The 13178-nt window shown below is 39.3% G+C and overlaps 1 protein-coding gene across 4 annotated transcripts in view; it reads left to right on the top strand.

Annotated features, from left to right (window-relative positions):
• The window catches only part of wnk1b (WNK lysine deficient protein kinase 1b), an 80851-nt gene extending 70892 nt beyond the window's left edge, over positions 1-9959 (top strand). For all 4 annotated transcript variants that reach the window (XM_088346608.1, XM_088346609.1, XM_088346607.1 and 1 more), the window contains 5 exons: positions 1214-1306; positions 3214-3255; positions 6105-6262; positions 6358-6414; positions 8993-9959. In XM_088346608.1, the coding sequence (XP_088202734.1) occupies positions 1214-1306; positions 3214-3255; positions 6105-6262; positions 6358-6414; positions 8993-9391 (749 nt within the window). In that variant the 3' untranslated portion in view covers positions 9392-9959. The remainder of the gene's footprint in view (positions 1-1213; positions 1307-3213; positions 3256-6104; positions 6263-6357; positions 6415-8992) is intronic.
• Positions 9960-13178: the final 3219 nt, after the last annotated feature.

Raw genomic sequence — 13178 nt, 5'->3', positions numbered from 1 at the left:
ATGTTTACACCACCTTGTGGGAGCGATGAAACCTTCATATTTCCTGTCTAATCTTAAGTGCTTGCAAACAAACACTTATCCGAGACAGTCCATATCCATTTTATTAATAGGCTTCAAACCAAGATTTCCTCCTCCATTGCTGAGTACTGTATGAGACATTTTCTTTTTTCCAGGCATGGTGGATTGCAAAAATAGTTTTACTGATAAAAAAATCCAAAATTCAGCACACGGTTACCATTAGTTCTGTGCTTTTCATTAGTATTAAGAGGAGGCTGATAACCAATATTTGGAGACAATATTAATTTGCTGTTAAATCCTGATAATTGGCGTAAGACATTTTAATAATGCAAAAATAAATAAATACGATTTTTTTGTTATAAATTTGATAACTCTGTGAAACCTTTTACAGTAAATTATTTAGAATTTATACACAATAAAAAAATTAATCAAATCAAATTTGGCTTTGCAGCAACTCGTATAAAGTTACAAAAAAACTTAAATAGCTCCCTGATTTGATTTTACAAAAAAGGAGATAAAAATGGCAGACCTGCAGAGTCCGGGTGCCCGTTGAAAGTAATCCAAGGAAAAAAGTGTATATTTCCAAAGGTAAGGGTGGGAAAAATATATATCCACTAATGTTAGCTGAGCTGTCGCGCTCTCTTATTGTTTCTGATTTAGTGGCTCCGCCCCCGGCCAATTATCCAACCAGAAGGCAGGGTGTGTAACGATGATCGATGAGGAGGCGAGGAGTAGGAGCAAGAAGGAAGGAGTCTTGGCTGCATGAGACTTAATAATCGGCTCATCGAATGGATGAAATGCCGATACCTATATCTGTTGAATTCCCAAACATCAGTGCCGATAATTGGCCCGCCTGATAATCCGTCAACTTCTAGTTGTAACAACATTTGAGTGAAAAATGTTATTTAATAACACATTACAGTGCTCGTAACTAAGAAAATTAATTGCGTTCCAAGAATGGGTTACTCCCAACACTGGCGGCCATTGTTGTGATACTGGACTGCAAACAAACACTGGGTGCTTGTGTCTCGTGATTCACTTCAACACACTGCTCACCTCTTTTTTGTACTTCTCTCTTTGTTTTAACTCAATTCCTTCTCTGTCCCATCTCTTTTTTTTTTGTTGCACTCTTGTTATACTCCTTCCATCTTTTCCCTCCTCTTCACCAAACCTGCCCCTCCATCTCCTCACTCAGGCAATGTAAAGTTCAGCTGGGGTTCCGAGCATTTGGCCGTCAAGCCTGGTGGCAGGAGGACCAGCTTTTTGAGTACGCCCTGCTTGGCTCTTTGTGTGTAACGCTTTCATTCCTTGACCTTTCTACTCGTCGTGTTTTGTCATTCGTCTTTTTTACATTCTATGTATGCAATCGTTACTGTATTTTCCCAACTGTAAGGCGCACCTGAAAATCTCAAAATTGGCCAGAAATTGAAACTTAAGCCTTACGATCCAATGCGCCTTATAGACAGAAAAAAATTGAAATACATACAGATTATATATTTATTTATTGCTGAACAAAATTGCACAACAATGGTGGTAACAGGGATCGATTCCGGATAGCTACTGTCAGAGCACCGAAACCCTAACCACCAGGCCATTGGGGACATAGATGACGTAAGAAAATGAAATAGTTCTTTTCTCATTATACTACTACTTTAGTCACAGTAACATTTACAAATGTTAGAGAAATTAGCAAATAGCAAGTGAATACAAATCTGTGTAATTTTTTTTTTTACTTTGCTCAAACTATACCTGGTAAGTGACAAATATTGAATACACACAGACATGCATTGATATATTTCAGGACGACCAAACTACTTCCCACTATGCCTTTAGCTTTATTCAGTTCAGAATATCGTGCAATTGACTGTGGGTCTGCTATACTATAGTGTAATTTAGTGGTCCCCAAACTTTTCTGTACCACGGACAGGATTGTCTGTCACTATTTTCGCGGCCCGGCCCAATGATTACATCAACAACGTGGTACCATGACTAAAAATATTGTAATAAGCACATAAAACAAATTCCTTTTCGTGTGTCTTCTATATCCTTTGAAGTCTAGCGCAGTGTTTTTCAACATTTTTTAGGCCAGGGCATGTTTTTTACATTGAATATGTTTGCGGCACACCACTAACCAAAAGTGTCAGAAAATGACACTGAACAGTATGTTTAATTACAATATAATTTTTAATACCCTCAGTTTTTACACCACAGACACTTGACAATGACATCATATTTGCAAAAAATGATTCATAAATGTTTTATAAAATTTTACTAATTGACATTGGATAATTTCGGCACACTAGTGTGTCGCGGGACAGTGGTTGAAAATCCCTGCTCTCGTGGATAGGATTATTGTAACATCCAATTTTTGCGATTGTGATCAATGATATTTTGACTGAACTGAATGTACCAATATGGTTTGTTGGCCAGAAGGGGGATGGGTGCCACCAGGCTGTACTTGCCCAAGACACACCACAGGAAATGATGCCCCTACCACCCTAGTGGTTAAGGGATCCATCCAGCCAATGCATCCCTAACCCAGTACTGTAGTTTTAATTCTGTGCGCATTATAGTCCGGTGCACTTTACGTATTAAATAAATATCACAAAAGACCAATTCTTGGGGGGTTCCTCGTAGAATCCGTTGCTCCTTATAGTGCGGAAAATACGGTATTTGAATTTTACTTTGGATCTGACAAATGGTGATTGGATGCAGTTGACTGTGCTTTCAGTGTGGGTCAGAAAATTATTTTCAAAAACTCAATATAATTAATTGAATTATTTTAACTATTACTCTTTACAGCAATAATTATTTTCTGTCTGTGTTTCATCATTTTTGAGTGCCGAATTTACCACTTGAGTGCTTCTGAACTCCTTGCAGCATCAACCTTCTCGCCTTCACTCTATGGCCACTTTAAACCTCTGTTATGTACCTCTTCATGTAAAATTAGAGAAAGGCTGTCTTGGGTCAAAACTGGAATCTTAAATCAAACATCACTACAATATTGAAATGAGTGAATAAGTTGTGATGAGGGCTCAGAAACATTCTTTCAGCAAAACTGAAAATACAACACGTAATGACGCCGTGGCGTCAACTAAATAATTGACATTGATTTTTATTTGGATTATTTTTACTAGCTTTTAACTGTACGTTTTCTCCCGATCTTCTCATTCTTGCTTTCTGGGTGCCATGCAGGGAAGATGGTGAAAAAAGTCTGCCCCTGCAACCAGCTCTGTAGTAAATATTGTTCTTCTCTTATGCATGCTCAATCTGCTTTCCCCCATCCTTACCATTGCTTTCCATCCATTTCATTGTGACAGTCACAACTGGTCGTTTCTTGAACTGACCTTATAATTTATGCATACATCTGCAAGTTAACCTGACCACCGAAATGTGTCATTTACTGAAACCTGCCCTCTTAAAATTTAAAATGCATCAGGCAGAATTCTCCTGTTTGTATTGGTCTCTGTTGTATTTAAATTCAACATGATGTTGTCTTGTGGGATAAAGGTGCAACAATAAGAATGGCTGAACCATAGTCATAAAGGAATAGGCACGGCAAGGACTCTGAATCTTCCATTCTTAGAGGAAGTGATGTCATTCTGTGTAACATGTTGATCAACACAACAACCGATAAGGAAAAGTGACCTCTGTTTTTAGCATATGGTCTTTATACAGATTTATTTTAAGGCTTTTCTGATTTTTTTATGATTGCGTCATGTTTATTTGTGATGCTCTTAATCACAAAGAGTCTCAAAGGGCTGTACAGACCACAGATTATTGCAAACCACAGACTACTATGACACCATCCCCTGATCTAAAACCTACATGAGGGCAAATAATACACAGATATTGTCGATATAAAATATGGGTTATTCATATGCTATAGAATAGAAATGTGTTTGAAGTTTAGATTTAAACCTTTCCACTGAGGTTGCAGATCGAATCTCAGGGGGAAGAGCATTCCACAGCACTGGGACCCGAATGGAGAACGCTCTCGAACCTGCGGATCTCTTCCTCGCTGTTGGGATAACTCATAGACCGGCATTTTCAGAGCGGAGGCTCCGGACCGGAACATAGGGGGAAATTAAATCTGAAATATATGAGGGAGCAAGTCCATGCATGATTTTGTATACTACCAACAGAACTTTAAAATCACATTTTAAGCTAACAGGGAGCCAATGCAGGTTAGCTAAAATCGGGGCCATATGATCAAACTTTCTTGTCTTTGTGAAAAGCCTCGCTGCAGCATTTCGTACCAGCTGAAGGCTCTTGATTTTGGATTTCAGGAGACCGGAGAGTAGTGCATTACAGTAATCGAGACGGGAGATAACAAACGCATGAATTATAATCCCCGCATCCGACTGAGACAGCATAAGGCGAATTTTAGCAATGTTGCGAAGATGGAAAAAGCTGTTCTAGTAATATTCTTAACGTGTGTTTGAAAGGACAGATAGGGGTCAAATATGACACCTAAATTTTTGACTGATATTACATTTGTCAATGTTCAGAGCAGTTTTTGAGAACAAGTCACGGCATTTAGATGGACCAATAACTAACATTTCGGTCTTTTCAGAGTTAAGGCGCAAGAAGTTGAGTGACATCCATTCCTTTATCTCAATGAGGCAGGCCTCCAAATGTCCACAGTTATTGGGCAAACTACCTCCTGGCCCAACTCCTACTCCCTTGTTTCGTGTAAATCATAGGTTTATTGCTTATTTGATCATTAAGATTGACAACAGTCTGGAACACTTTAAATTCAAATACCTTGCTGGAAGATGAGCAGAAAAGGTACCAGGGTAATTCGTAAAAGTTACTATGTTAAGTGAAAAATGCGCCCTTGTTTATTTAAAAAAAATAATGGCATTATTTTTACAATTTAGAGGATTTCAAATGCCATGTTTAAGATTCACACAATACTTACCAGGTAAATTTATGACTGCTTGCTCCGATATTTTATGACTTGAGATTTTTGTGATTAAAAAGATCGAGTATATAGATTTAGTTTGATGGGTAAGTCCTAGGTTGACTTACTTTTATATTGATAAGTTGTCATTTTTTTGGGAACTTTTTACATGTAACCTTAAACAGTGTCTGAAACTCATGACAAAAAATTACCGGACACCAGGGCAGACAAGTCTGAAAAGTTGCCTGCCCAGCCATAAAATTGCCTGCCCCATTTTTCACAACTTGAAACACAAAAAGGACGACAAATCGCAAAAAAACACTGTTGCAAAGTATTAAGAATTGATCATCAGAATACATAACAGAACAACACTTTAAAATTAAGTTTATTATAAATCTACTTATAACATTCATTACATGTACATGACATCGCTGTTTTCCATCTGTCATCAGTATGCACCTGTATTTACTCATCTTCATTCATTCAATGTTTGCGTTGCGTCATCTGCTAAAAGCCACGTGAACTCCTCTTTCCACGATGCTTTCAATGTATGTTTACGTTTTGTAGCGTCATCAATTTTGTTAGCTTCTTTTGAATGTTTCTTCTGGGCCTGAGGTTTTGGATCCATTCCTAACCACTTATCATTTTTTTCTTTTGTTCTCTGTGCGTCTACTCTGGAAAATGATATGCAAATGCACGAACTTAGAACGCTCGGGAGAGTCCGGAAGCAGGAAGTTATTCGATGCAGGCTTCTGATTGGCTCCCGAATATGCAAATTGCCAAACGAACTGAAATTCCGAAATGTCCAAACCGAACAAAGGACATCGTCAATTTTATGTTGTTATTGTGTTCATAGTTTACCTTGTCAATAAAGAGCTACAGCACATATTCAACATTGTTAAAAAAATAAAAACAAATTTTATCCTGATTTTAAATTAAAAATTGCGCTTTACACACGAGTATGTGTAATACAATGTGGAATAAAGGTGATTCTTTTTTTCTCTAAATGCAAATTACAAAAAATGCTGTTTGTGTTTCTTAATGTGAAGAGGCCCTTGTGAACTAACTGCTCATAAATCACCCCAAAAAATCATTACTAGATCAATTTTGCAAAATCTTTCATCCAATGTAAGTCACATTTAGTTGCACTACTGTGACGCCTCACTTTCTTTTCTCACAGGGACCGAGAGCATCAATACAGTGAGCGGTTCCGGCCCCCTTTCTCAGAGTCAGGGTGGCTCCCAGTATCTCAACACGTCGGCCCCTCACCAAAGGAAAGGGACGTTCACCGATGATCTCCATAAACTGGTGGATAACTGGGCAAGAGACCTTTCACAGGTTGTTTTTTTCGTCTCCCAGCAAAGCGTAGAATCGTGTTTAATATGTAATATGCACTTCAATGGACTCATCTTTAACTTCATTTTAATTTCCAGGGAAAGAAAAACACCAAGCAGCTGCAGCCGGCACCAGCACAAGGGCACAACTATGAGGTAGAACCCAAAACACACAAGATGTACTTGAGCCCTGCCTTTTGAAACTGCATTCTAGAATAAAAACACTTCAACTTGTCTTATATAAGGCCTGGAACGTTTTAATCATTTATTGATATTAAAGAAAAATGTGGCCTAAACTCGGAATCCCTAAAAAATAATTAAATTGTGAGCCTCCAAAAAGGCACACTTTTAATGCCACCAATTTGCCATCTGGCCTCCGAGCTATAATGAGTTTGACGCCCCTCTCATATACAAATACAGTAATCCCTCGGTTTTTGCGGTTAATGGGGACCAAGACCACCCGCGAAAACTGAAAATCCATGAAGTAGCGGCCCCCCTTCAAAATTGCTTAAAAAAAAGGTATACAGGTATACAGTATGCCCCCCCCTGTATACAGTACACCATATAGAATACGGGTAGAGAGAAAGAGAGTGAAATTCATGTTATAACAAAAGGGGGAGAGCAAAGCAGCAATGACTAAGCATTGAGTCAGGGCCTCCCCCTCCCCTTCACAATAAGAGTGTCCACACCGTGTCCTCAGTTGACATAAGCTCGCGCTCAATGGCATCAAGTCAATAAATGCTTTTATTGAGAAGGTAAGGTATATTTTTTAGACCCGTGCAGCTCTGAACCTGCAAAAGTGGAACCGCGAACTAGCGAAGTTCCACTGTACATTTTATTATATTTGACCTTTCAAGGTAAACTGATTCACTGAAGCAGATCTGTAATTGGCTATTACCTGACGCCCGAGCAACGTTTTTTATTTGTAAAGAAGTTTCAAAATGACCAGATCCTGACAAATGAAAAATAAAAAAGGTCTATATGGCTGCTTAATTCATATTCAATGTATACAATAATAACTTCTCCCATGCACATTTTACAAGCATAGTACATATTACTATGAAATACTTATATGATTTGAATTTAACAAATAATAATTCAAAATAATAAGCACTTTTCAAACGGGGGCACTGGCGCCCCCATTGTAAATGAAAGGTCTAATGCAGTCCTATTGTTAGGTCCTTTTAAATGACTACATCTACGGCAACCCGAGTAAGGCGGCCATACTGGATGGGTGTAAGTTTACCTTGACATGCAAAATGTGGCAATTAAAGCTCTAGTTTGGCTGTTGTTCAAACGTTTACGAATAAATTACATCATCAAATGTTCACTTCATCATCAACTAGAGGTTGACCGATTATTGGGCGCGCCGATTATCAGCACCGGCATTTGGGAATTTGACAGATATCGGTATCGGCATTTCTATTTATTTATTTGTCTCCTTGACCAGTTGTCTGACTAGAGATTGTGATTGAGTGAAACTCACATTATATCGTTTTAAAATCTACTTTAGTGGTGAACAAAATACTTGAAGTACAGTAGGCCAGTGTTTTTCAACCAGTGTGCCGGAACACACTAGTCTACCGTGAGACTTTGTCTAGTGTGGCGTTGGAATTTTCAAAATTTTATATTTCCAAAAAATCAGGCCGTTACTCAGTATTTTTGCTTTCTTCAGACAAGGAACTGTAATAGTCATCTATATCAGTAGGTGGCAGTAAACATTTACATACTTTTTATATACTAATTATCTGATCATGAGGTAGCGCAGTACATTTAACTTAATTTGTTTAACAAAGCGGTTTAAGATTGCACTGTAAAAAATAAAAACATAAATAAAGCACATCATTCTTTTTTATTTTAGGTATTGTTTTCTTTTAATATACTAAATACCTGCTTATGAGGTAATACAGTAAAATATTTGACACAACTTTATTTTCAAACATTTTCGACGGACGGTGTGCCAGGGAACTTTTTTATAAATCAAAGTGTACCTTGGTTCAAAAAGGGTTGAGTTACACTGAGTTATACGATTAAAATGTCTATCCATGTTGTATATTTGGACTGTTGTAAAATGACAGCTCTGTTGGATATTAAAAAAATATTGTGCGAGTCATTAATCTTGGTGAGGCACACTGATTTACAAAGAAATTTGAAAGTGGCACTCCGCACCGAAAAGGTTGCTGACCCCTGCTATAGAGTAATAAAGTTACAAACTCAGTTACTTTTTGGAAGAAGTAGTGAGTAACTATAACTAATTACGTTTTTAAAGTATCGTGCCTAATACTGATTGCAAGTGAGGTTCTCGCTGTGGGATCCACTTGCCAGGCAACAGGACTTAGAAATAACTGCCAATGTCACAAAAACAACGCCTTACAGTTTCCTCTTCCATTTGAACATCCAACAAAATGAGTGTAGACTCTTGACAACATCAAAGCGCGTCTGGTGGATCCATCCAATATGGCCGATTGTTTGTGTGTGATATGCGAAAACTATCAGTCGTCCACACAGCCACCGGAATGCATCTATTCCGTAGGCATTGCGAACAGGGTTAGGTAGGGTTACTTTAACTGGATTACTTTTCAATTCTTTTGTCTTTTCTTAGCATATTTGGTATTGGAGTAATCCAGAAGTACTTGAAAGTAATCCAGTTAAAGTAACCCTACCCAACCCTGATTGTGAATGTGGCGTCCAGATGAGCTGCTTTTTTTTTTTTACCTGTTCTTGTCATCTTTAGGTGATCCAGCCCGCCAATATGGGCAGAAAGTTTTCCGCGCCGGGCCAGCTTTGCCTGAGTAGCAACGCAGCATCCACCCACCTCCTCTCCAACCCGACTACCTCCGTGGCCTCCTGCAAGGGGTCCCTGTGCCAGCCACCCAAGTCCTCGTCGCCACCCCGCACCCACGCGCCTCCGCACTTCATCCCGTACATGCCGGCCCCTTCCTACACTACGCAATGGTCCGGGACTACACCCGGCATCCCCACCTCCCATGCTTCTCCGCTGCTGGTTGGCGCTTCCCAGTTGCTCGGCCCTTACGCCGCCGCCACGGGCAGCCAAAGCAGTCAGGGGCAGTTGCACACGCTGATGCACAAGTCGCTCAGCAACCCGGGAGGACCCAACATGAGGACCACGTAGTAGGGAGTTAAGCGAGGACGGCTCGGCGCGACTGGATTCCATGAGTGAAAAAGACGGTTTCCTCAAAGAGGTTTGAGCAGTTGCAATTGGGTGAAAGACATGAGAGCACAGCAATTCTCTGTGGGTGGCAACCACCAGGCTGCAGGCTAGTACCAAACCGGGGGTTTTTTGTCACCGGGCCACACAGAAAATGTTTTGCTTATGCCGTGTCTATTCGTGAATACACACATTTTTTTACCCACTAAAAACCTCAAAGTTTGGGTTCGCGTTATACCGAGGTTGTACAGTAGTAGAATTCCACTGTTTATAAGCAATGATTGGTCAAATATCGCTTAGCATTGGATGCAACAGAAATAGAACCAAGATCACGGCAGAGAGAGCATCAAATCCTAATCACAAGGATTGTTTTATGTCATCGTCACACTATTTCTACTCATAGTGCCACGTTGAACAATGCTCTATGGAGTATTATGGGAAAGAGTTCGGCCAAAACAACGTTGTACTACATGGTAACATGATTAAAAATAGTTTCTTGGTGAGATGAATTGTAATTGCTTTTCCTATGTCATCCGATTGGATTTGTGATGACACAGTGGGTTTGGGTGTATTAGTGTTATTAATACTAATGTTATTATTGTGCCAGACTGCAAGAATATGGTCAGACATTAGATAACCGTGGTACTAGAAATCATAGATTAGATTATATCTCATCATCACACCATTTTACCCACGGTACTGCTTTGTATTTTGTCTGAATTATTTTCCATAATGCTCCATTACAACGTTGGCACCATAAATAAAAATCGTGTGATAAGATCAAATTCCTTTTGCGATCCTTGTGGCCTAGCGGTTAGTATTTGGCACTCTCACTGCAGAGTCCTAGGTTTGATTCCCCTTGCATCCAATACTGAGCCAATGAGTTCAGCGATATTTGTCGACTGATCAATCATTCCTCGATAGCGATAATATACGATCACAAAACCTTGCATTTCTTTGAGGGTGAAAAAATATGTGTGTATTCACAAATAAATGCAGTGTAAGCAAAATATAAAGCATCTTTTGCGGCCCGGTACCGGACGACCCACAGCCCGGTACCGGTCCGCAGGCCTGGCGCGGTTGCTGACCTGCTCGATAGCACCTCCATTTTGTTTGTAATCCTTACTTGTAACTCCCGTGGCTCTTCTAGCTGACATGTGCAATGTGTGAATAAGAATCTGAAGAGTTACTCTTAGCTTTTACAAGGAACACAATTCGATAACCCCCTCCCTGTTATTCATCGAAGCAATAACATCGAATTACGAAGAAAAATAAGTGACCTTCAGAACAATTTTTTTTTTTTTTTACAAGATTTTGTTTTTTGGGGGCTTTTGGAGGCGATGATTATTCTTATGAATGTTGTTTATAATTATTGTTGTATTTAAACGTAAATACAAAATGTGTGTGCGTGGGCTGTTATATGCACACTTTTTTTGTGTGATGTATAAAACCAACACTGTGATTGTTATTGTTTGTTACCCCCAAAAATTGGAAGGGTGTCCATTTTCTTCAACTTAAAAAAAAATGCCTTAACAACAAATAAGCCACCTCCAAATATTTTCGTTCGGATGTGAAACACTAGCTGCTCCTCACCTCCACCCACAGTACTTATCACTGACACTTTAAACCCTCCCAATCTCGCCCTGTCAGATGAATGTGAATGGACGAAGCATTTTTTAAATTTTGCTTTTTAGTGCCTTGTTTACTTGGCTCCCCACCCACCAAACACTGGAGTGCACTTGAGGACCCTACCAAGGTGCAAAACATTTGCCCAGGTTTGGGACGCAACGTTTAATATGAGGGGTGTTTTCTATGAAAAGTCCGCGTTTGTGTCGTGATTCGCTTCCATGCTGTGATGCTTACTGAAACATGTTCAAAAGTTGAGTACATTTGGCTTTCACATGAATAAATGCAGATTTTCGGATCCTAAAGGTATATACCAGAGGGCTTCTAATGCTAGGTCTGAGCTTTAATTTGTAAAATCAATAGTCTAGTAAAAGTAGGAAGGTACAAAAATGAAAAACTACCCAGGGGCAACCCCATTCGAACCTTCCACGCTTGTTTTTTTTTCTAAAGTTGGGGTGCGTCGTTTGAGGTGTCTTTAAAAAGTTGAGTTAATAATTTTCTCGACTAGGTATGTGTTAACAATGCCCAACAGAGTGTAAGAGCCGTTTTGCTTTATATGATTTATATCTGCTTTTAGCTATCTTTTATCAGCTGTTCGGGCCGGAACACATTAGGTTCGAGGAATGGGGGCTGAGGTGAATGCTGGGGAGTGACGTCATGCTCGCCCCTGCAGGTTGTTTCATGCTTATTTGGAAGTGTAGCCCAAAAATGGTGAAAGTAGTAAGAGGCATTTTATCCCAAAACCCCAAAATATGAAGAAATAAGAGTTTATACGAGAACATCTAAAAAATGCACGTACTTGCACGCGCATCATGAGGAGCTTGACAGATGCTGCAATCATGACTTTAAGCCGGATGATGGCGGCGGAAAGTTCTAAATTCCGTGCAACTCCTTTAAAGACAATATCAGGACCGATTTAATGACAATTTATTTCGATTTATCAGTAACGCATAATTATTGAAACAAAACAACGAATAACAATAGGCTGAAACTCCCAATTATTTTAACGTTTTTCCCCAATTTTCTTAAAGGAGCTGCACAGAATTTGGAACTCGCTGCTGCCATCTCCTGGCTCGTGTCATCCTTGCAACCTCAGCTCATTTATTACGCACGTGCAAGTATGTGCATTTCTTACCTGTGAACTCTCATATTTTCATCTTTTCTAGGGATTTGGGCCGACGTTTGGACTGTTCCTGAAGCAGGCCTTTTCTTACTTTCACCATTTTCATGCCACTCTTAAAAAATGGAAAAACAAAAACCCGCAGGGACGAGTAGGAAGTCACTTTCCAGCACTCGCCCAACCCCAGTTCCTCATCCCTAATGTGGTCCGCCCCGAACAACTTTGCTAAAGGTAAGATAAAAACAGATAGGTGCAGTGGGGGAAAAAATCATAAGGGCTTTTTCAGCTAAGTTGAGTATTGTTATCACATACTTAATCAAGAAAATATTTGACTTTTTAAGGATACGTCATATGAGTTTAAGTTAAGCATACATTTTCTTTCTTATCTTATGATTTCGGTCTGATTTTAAGGATACAAAAGTAAGTCATTTTCTTTGTCAGTTTGCAAAGCCACAAATGGGCAAGACCATTTTGATTCTGTTTATCATGCATCAAATAAAACGACAAAAACTTTAAACTACATTCTAAAAAAGTGAGGGGTTTATCACAAATCCTATTTCTGCCACATATTTCACATTTTCACCGTAACGCCGGTTTTCTCTCCACATAAGAGAGGCAAGTGGAATTTACTGTGAAGTTGTAGCGTAGGACTTTTACTGTGAAAAGTTGGCTTTATCGCACCTACATCGCTTCGCTCACATTTAGGGGACATATTCTGTTGTGCCAATGCCAATACAGGAATAATGGTTTATTTTGGAGGGAGGGTCAGGTGATTTTCCTTTCTGTTCAGTGTCAAGCGCAGAAACGTCGTATTACCGATCTGGTGTTCTCATGTTGACTTCAAAAAAAATCCTCACTTGTTTTATCTGCTGTTTTATTATATGTAGCAGCAGCTAACGTGGTTGTTCTTTCGCTCTCTATTTGACAAAATGTGAAAAAATTGAATAAATACATGAGTCATCAGCAGCCTTTAAAGGTATGTTTTGCACTAAGTAGAGTGTTCAA

This window comes from Urocampus carinirostris, chromosome 11, assembly GCF_059441175.1.
Source record: "Urocampus carinirostris isolate Australia breed hairy pipefish chromosome 11, RoL_Ucar_1.0, whole genome shotgun sequence".
Lineage (NCBI taxonomy): Eukaryota > Metazoa > Chordata > Actinopteri > Syngnathiformes > Syngnathidae > Urocampus > Urocampus carinirostris.
The sequence above is the reverse complement of the archived record's forward strand: the minus strand, read 5'-3'. Positions and strand labels throughout refer to the sequence as shown.